The 8161-nt window shown below is 38.9% G+C and overlaps 1 protein-coding gene across 1 annotated transcript in view; it reads right to left on the bottom strand.

The window, feature by feature from the left end:
- Nucleotides 1-8161, bottom strand: part of Lats1 (large tumor suppressor kinase 1) — a 28641-nt gene that overhangs the window by 4856 nt on the left and 15624 nt on the right. Inside the window, exons 4-6 of the mRNA XM_026777780.1 lie at nucleotides 5592-6174; nucleotides 1161-1343; nucleotides 848-954 (exon numbers count right to left, since the gene is read on the bottom strand). Coding sequence (XP_026633581.1) covers nucleotides 848-954; nucleotides 1161-1343; nucleotides 5592-6174 — 873 coding nt within the window. The remainder of the gene's footprint in view (nucleotides 1-847; nucleotides 955-1160; nucleotides 1344-5591; nucleotides 6175-8161) is intronic.

The raw sequence follows: 8161 nt of genomic DNA, 5'->3' as shown, positions 1-8161 counted from the left end.
GTTGTAAGCCACCATGTGGTTGCTGGGAATTGAACTCAGGACCTTTGGAAGAGCAGGCAATGCTCTTAACCACTGAGCCATCTTTCCAGCCCTCTGAAATACTTTAAAACATAAAAGTTCGGGGACTTGAGAGATGGTTCAGCAGTTAGGAGCACTGTTCAGAGAACCCAGGCTCAATTCCCAGCACTTATATGGCAGCTCACAACTGTCTGAAACTCGAGTTCCAGGAAATCTGACACCTTTATACCAATGCACATAAAATAAAAGTTAAACAAATTATTCAAAAAATAATAACACAAAAACTCTTAATATTGATATGATATTGTAAGTAGAAAGCTCTCCACCTGATCTGTGTTGATTGCACTCAAAAGGAACTCACAAGGAGCTGGGAACACAGCTCAGGGGTAGAGCACTAGTCTAGCATATCAGAGGTCCTAGGCTTGGATCCTACCACTCCAAAAACGAAACAGAACCATAAAGAAATAAAGGTACACTAAACTATTACATAAAATTACCTTCAGGCTGTTTGATACTTGAATAAATTTCATGCTTAAACTTGTGATCTATTCCTATGAAATCTCAGTGTGTATATGCAAACATTTAAAAATCTGGAGGCAGAGGCAGATCTCTGAGGTGTCAGCTGGTCTACCTACATGGTGAGTTCTAAGCCAACTTAGGGAGACAAACTGAGACCCTATCTCAAAACAAAACAAAATCTCAAAGAATGTGAAATATTTCTGCCTCAAGTCTTTTGGACAAGACATATAAAGGTACTCTTTTAAGTACTACAGCATATATAAAGATCTATAAAGGGCTAATACTTTTTTTTGTAGGTCCTATGGCTTACCTTCATTTGTGTTTCTAATGGTGTTTGTGCCAAGAAAGGAGGTTGCCCCACCAACATTTCAAAAAGAATAACACCAACACTCCACCAATCACATAACTGTGTATATCCTAAAAGTACCAAAATTATATAGTTATTCACAAGAACACTTTAAAAAATGCTCAGAATAAAACAACTTTAGCATTAAGTCAACAATTTATACTGTAAAATCAACACTTCTATCTTAAACCTGAAAAGAAATAAGGTATATTCTAGCATAAATTTGGCTGATCTCAAAGACTACTAAAATTATTTATGAGACAAATAAATGCTTTGCCTGTTCGTAGTAGTACTTCAGGTGCAATATAATTGGGAGTCCCAACCAAAGAATGTGCTAGACATCGCTGGTGCTGGCGTGCAGCTCTCCGTTCTAGTGGCTTCAGTCTGTCTCCACAGCGACAGTTGGAAGGATCTCCCCATTCATTACTGAAATCCATGCTATCTTGCCGTGGATGATCCCCTATAAAATAAAAAGGAAAACAATAAATGAAAGCAACAAGGACAAAAGTCAACCTCAAGTCTGTTTAACCTCTGATATCATGATTAAGAGCTAATATACTTTCCCTGTGATGAATTAATGCACAAAAGATGCCAAGTCACTGGCAGCATTACTATTGCCAATGAGGGCCTGTTTGCAGGGATATAAACAGGAAAAGACTTGAACTAAGAAAAATGGAAGATTCAATACTTTACTTAATGTTAAGTGACCGCAATGTAAGTCATGAGTAGGTAGGATAAAGTATCTCAAACTATTCTGTTATTTTTCTGAGGGTATTTTTTAAACACATCTGATCAATTTCACTCATTCAATTCATTCAACAAAAGACAATAAGAATGATTCTTCACGCAGACAGGTCATACTCTGGCAGGGCAGAAGCACCACAAACATAAACATAGTGATGACAAGGCTGAGGGTGATCTCAGCTGTTAGGGGTGCTTGCCTAGCCCTGAGCTCCATGGACAGAACTGCAATAATTTGGCTTGTTGGAACATACCTGAAATCCCACTATAGCTTTGCTGGGCCCTTTTAAGTATTTTTTTAATGATTTATTAATTATGTGTATACATGTGGGCATGTGCACATGATTGAGTACAGTGCCCTTAGAAGCCAGCAGTGTCAAGTCTGCTTGGAGCTGGAAATATGGGCAGCTGTAATCTAACTGAACTCAGGTCCTCTGGAAGAATAGTAGGTACTCTTGTCCCTGGCCCTATTTCTTCTTCTTCTTTTTTCTCATTTTCTTCTTCTTTTCTTTTCTTTTCTTTTTTTTTTTTGAGACAGTGTCTCATTGTAACCCAGACTGGCCTCAAACTTGCTATGTAGCATGACTTTAATCCCAGCACCTGGGAGGCCTCTGTGAGTTCAAGACCAACCTGATTGACATAGTGAGTTCCAGGAAAACAGAGCTCTGTGGAGAGAACTTGTTTCCGAACCAGAAGAGGACCCAGCAGGACAGCCAGTCCTCATGACCTGAGTTTAATCCCCGGAACTATGTGAAGGAGAGAACAACTCCGGCAGACCTCCAACTTCCACTTGCACATACACAAAATAAAGAGCTACTTTTGAATTTTGTTGTTGTGGTTTTTTTTTTTAAACCAATAATTTTAAAAAAAATTAGAGGCAGGGTACTCAGCTGGTAAAGTGACAGCTGAACAAGCTTAAAGACCTGAGTTTGGATCCCTAACACCCCTGTAAAAACTAGGTGTTGTGACCCCACTCCTGGGAAGGTAGAGATAGGTGGGTCCTTGGCACTATTAACCAGTCAGCCTACCCAAATCCAGGAGCTTCATATACAGTAAGAAACCTTGTCTCAAAAATAGGGTAAGAAAAAAAAAGTGGCCGTTGAGATGTTTCAACCGGTAAAGGAGCTTGCCACAAAGCCTGATAACCTGAACTGGATCACTGGAACCCACATGGTAAAAGGACAGAACCAACTCAGTTGTCCTCTGATCATTAAACTTCATGGCATGTACACACTGTGCCCACAGACACATAACACATAAATGTCAAAATAAAAAGATAATAATCAAGGAAGATACCTGACAGTGACCCCTGCCCCATCATGTGACCACATGAAGTATACACACATTTGTCCACAAACACATGAAAGAAAATGATGATGATGGTACTGAAAGTGTACTTTGTGGCTTGCATGGAAGAGGCTCTGGGTGCCGGTCCCCAGCAGTACACACATACACAAAAGTATGGCATGGATCTGCAGTTCCAGCCTCAGAGAAGGCAGAGGCAGGAAGATTAATTGAGCCCAGGTATTCCAGACCAGTCTAGAGAACACAGAAAAGAAGACACACTGACTATTCTATAAAGACAATATAGGAGATGACACAAATGTGATCTGACAATTAAATTAAATTGGATGGCAAGGAAGACCAAACGAGAGCCTAACATTTGCTAAAATGTAAAAGGCAAGAACTCAACCACATGAAATTCAGAACAAGTCTTTTCATGAAGAAATAGCAATAGAAGGTAGACCAAAACAGTCAATAAGGGAGACATGCGGCCTGGAGAGATGGCTCAGAGGTTAAGAGCATTGCCTGTTCTTCCAAAGGTCCTGAGTTCAATTCCCAGAAACCACATGGTGGCTCAAAACCATCTGTAATGAGGTCTGGTGCCCTCTTCTGGCCTGCAGGTATACACGTAGAGAGAATATTGTATACATAATAAATTAAAATATATATAAAAAAAGTTTTAAAAAAACAAGGGAGACATGCAAGGGCAACACACAGATTTACAGTGAAAAGATATGGGAGAGTCTGAAGCAAGAGAGCAAAAAGAGCTGATATACGATTAGAGAAAGCAGATCCTACAGCACAGCATGTGGGTAGAACAGGAAGAGACAGGTGAACTAGATAACTATAGGAAGCTTGGCTGAGGATGGTAGAATAGAGCTACAGAGGGACTCAGCCTCCTGGGCAGGTGCCAGTGCTAGTGTTCTAGAACTTAGAAGGATGGAATTGAGCAGACAGCTGTGGCAGCTCTTTGTTAAGTTTCAACAGCTATTTGAAATCCATGTGGAAACAGGGAGAGATCGTTTCTAGAGAGACATGAAATCATTAACATATATAGGATATTTAAAACTACTTACAATACTAAAATTAACCTAATTGTAATAATCACCTGGGAAATTTCATGAAAATATAGTTTCCATTTTCCAGAGAACACTTTTCAATCAAGAGTCTGAAACAGAGCCTAGGAATTATACTTTTCAGAAGAATCAGAGGTAATAAAGTGAAGTGTGGGAGATACTTAATTCTAGCCACTCAGTGAGCCGGATAAGGGAGAACATGCCTAGAGAAGCCCTGATCTTGGGAAGCTGAGGCAGGACTGTGAGTTTGGATTCACCCTGGGCTAAACAGTGAGTTCAAGACTGGCTTGTGTCCCAGGCAGATCTCTGTGGATTCAAGCCCAGCCTGGTCTACAAAGCAAGTTCCAGCCAGAGCAATTACACAGAGAAACCCTGTCTCGAAAAACCAAAAAAGACTGGCCTGTGCTACATAGTGAAGCCCTGCCTCAAAATTAAATAAAAAAGAAAGAAATCCAGCTGCTGTGTTCACAGATGCCCAGAAGGCTAACACTTACCTTAGAAATGCTATAAGCACTAAATTAGAATATATGTAAAGCACCTAGGATATAGTAATTATTCAACAAACATTAGATCAACTTACACTTCCATTAGCGCTTGGAGGGTTCTTGGTGAGGCAGTGTGGTAGAAATAACATGGGCCCTGTAATCAGACAAACCTGGGTTCAAAGCCTAGCCCTTACACTTAATTTCTGTCTGACCTTGGACGAGTTACTTCACCTAAGTCTCACGTCTTCATTCTGCCTCACAGTGTCATATGATTAAACAGAATCATGTGCATGTATTTAGGGTCAAATAAGTTGTATGACAGTCATACACATAAATAGCAGTGAAAACAAATATATGCAGTAACATGGAGAAAGCTCAAAAACAAAAGACATAAACAAAAGAAAAAGAAATACAAAAATACATATAGAATGATTATATTTAAATAGTTTTAAGCGTAGGAAAAATGAAGTAATTCACTGTTGAAAAATATACAAAATGCTATAAAGTATGGTGTCCAGGTCTAGTAGCACAGGCCTGTAATCCTAGGTAAATAAGAAGCTGAGGTTAGAGGATCCCAAGGTGAAGGCTTTCCTGAACTACAGAGTGTAAGTTCTCCTGAAGTCTGGGCAATCTAGTGAGAGAGCTTGTTTCAGAATAAAAAATACAAAGTGGCGAGACTATAGCTCAGTGACAGACTACCTGCCTAGCAGGCGGGGACCTGAGAAACAGCAGCAGCAGCAAAACCATGAAAAGTGAAGAACTGGATTACAAAGTTCTAAATAATGGATGTTTTTGAAGGAAAGAAGGGAAAATAACAATTAAAGGTATCTAACAACTACTGGTTATCTTGGTGAACACAGAGGCTTTATTCAAAATTATTTTAAAAACTGACACATTTCAAAAGTAACAAAATTTTGTAGTAGTTACCTACACTTTAATAATATTTCAATGAACTTTATACACTCTTAAACTTTATAGATCTATGTGTAAGGGATTCACCTAAATTTTATAAGAGAGTTAGAAACTTATGCCTACCAGTCTCACCCATTGTTGAAGTCATCCTAAGTTATACTACATAAGTAAATTACAGTGAGTTAAAATGGAATTTACAAGCTCACTTACCACTCTGGTAGTATTTGGAATCATGAGTCCATCTGAAGCCAGTGCACAGACCAAAGTCAGTCAATTTAATATGGCCATCTCGGTCAATCAAAATGTTATCAGGTTTAATATCTCTATGAATAAAACCCATTTTATGAACGCTTTCAACTGCACACGTAAGTTCTGCTATGTAGAATCGTGCCAGATTTTCTGGAAAGATGCCCATTCTAATTAATAGGCTCATCATATCACCCCCAGGAATGTAGTCCATCACAAAGTACAAGTTGTCCTTATCCTGGAATGAGTAATACAAGCGAACTACCCATTCATTGTCGGCTTCGGCTAGAATATCCCTCTCGGCTTTAACATGAGCAACTTGGTTTCGGAGCAGAACATCTTTCTTTCGCAGCGTTTTTGTGGCGTACAGAGCCTTCGTGTCAACTTTCCTTGCTAGACAGACTTCACCAAAGGCTCCTATTCCTAGAGTCTTTATCTTCACAAACATAGACTTGTCCATTTTAGCCCTTTTAAGACGAATATAGTTAGACTCTTTCTGGCAAAGCATCTTTCTCATTTGATCCTGGGCATCTTGAGATAATCCAACCTAGGTAAATAAACTAGAGGTTAAATAAGGAATTGTATTGGATAGCAAGAAAAAAGCTTAAAAAAAATCAGGCATATTTTTGAAAGTTAAATGCATAATGATTTTTAATAAAGCATGTTAGAATTCTAGAATGTATTGCAGAGCTAAATTAATGATCAAAGTCAAGCTTGAAAGCTAGTAAGCAATACACAAGGTGAGTCTATATGCAAATTCAGCTGTGGAGAGCAAGTAGAAGAGGCCATCAGCAGGCTTCTAGTCCTCTCTGAAGCACTCACAGAGTAGTTTCCCAAAAGACAACAAAACAAGTTCATTAGCATGCATTCTCAACTCTCTCCGTGCATATTCCCACATTATAGGGCTAGACTGCCTTCACTAAATCGTTTTTCTAGATGTCTAGGCCTCAAATATTTTCCCCATGATTTTACATTTCACAGAGAAAAATTTCTTCACTCCAGGTTCAATCATTCTTATGAACAAAAAGAAAGAAACAACAAACGGCTCAACAGGCAAAGGCCCCTGTGGCCAAGTCTGACTCTCCCAGTTTGATCCCTAGGACCAACATGGTAGATAGAACTGACTCCCTCATGCTGTCCTCTGACCTTTACATGTTCTCAGAGGTTTGTGTGCACATGTGCATGAACATATAACACACATATACATACAGAGAGATACATATAAATCAAAATGTAACTAAAAACTTTTTAAAGAAATAAGTCATGGTAATCTTTCTTTTTCTTTCTGAGAACGTCAGTGTAAGGATGACACTCCTAGTCTACCTCTAACAACTAAGTACAACCTGCTTGGTATCTTTTAAATATTCTGAAATAATTTTTAAAATTATGATGATTAAGGGCATTATAAAGAAAACTCAGATAAATGCAAAGCTCAGCTTCTAAGCAGTGACAGAATACCTGGACTTAGAAGGCAAGGAGTTTCTTTGGCTAATAAAGAATATTAAAGTTTAAAAGGACAAGACTTAGCCAGGCAGTGGTGGTGAACGCCTCTAATCCCAGCACTCAGGAGCAGAGGCAGGCAGATCTCTGTGAGTTTGGGACCAGCCTGGTCTACAGAGTGAGTTCCAGGACAGGCTCCAAGGCTACACAGAGAAACCCTGTCAAAAAACAACAACAACAACAAAAAAAAAACCACACTTGGAAAAGTAGAGACTAATTTTAGAAATGCAAGACTAATCTCAATACAGCAACCTCATGCTTCTGTTAGGATGTGCATTTGCATGCAAAGTCTTTTCAGAGTGGTAGCATGCCAGACTTAGTACAGAACTCTTTCTCTTAAAATCTTACTTGCCTACACAGTAATGGAGACTACAGAAGTCAGCAAAGCTTCCAACACCATGAAAGTTTAAGTCAGCTATTAGTGAAAGTGAAGAGGAAAAAGGAAAAATAAACTAAGAAAATACATAGACTTTAGTAAGAAATCTAAGAACAATGTGAATAAAAGAATTTGTGGTATTTCTTATTTAACATAATTATTTATAGTAAGAAAATATTGGCTGGGTAGTAGTAGCACGTGCCTTTAATCCAAGCACTCGGGAGGCAGAGACAGGCAGATCTCTGTGAGTTTCTGGTCTAGAATGAGTTCCAGGACAGCCAGGGCACAGAGAAATTCTGTCTGGAACCCTCCATACCAAAGATAGAAAATATCGTACTGAACTCAAGTGAGACTTGAAATAATCATTTTATAGCTCTTTCGGGAAGAAAAGAAGCATAATCATCTTACACTTTGAGTGGCAGATGCAAAAGGAGGAAAAATTCAAAGTTTTGCATTCTGAGCACAGGATACAACCATGATGGTGAGGGCTCAACCACAGTACCTACCAATGGCATCTACTAGGGATCTGAAGGGAGTGCTCAGTACTCTGGTCTCAATGTATTCAACAATTTCAGCATACTCTCCTCAAACATGATTAGAAGAGGAAAGTAACTGCAAAGAGATGACTTTGGCACTTCCTTAATTTTTTTCTTTCTGG

This window comes from Microtus ochrogaster, unplaced genomic scaffold, assembly GCF_000317375.1.
Source record: "Microtus ochrogaster isolate Prairie Vole_2 unplaced genomic scaffold, MicOch1.0 UNK82, whole genome shotgun sequence".
Classification (NCBI taxonomy): domain Eukaryota; kingdom Metazoa; phylum Chordata; class Mammalia; order Rodentia; family Cricetidae; genus Microtus; species Microtus ochrogaster.
This window is presented reverse-complemented; position numbering and strand designations above follow the sequence as displayed.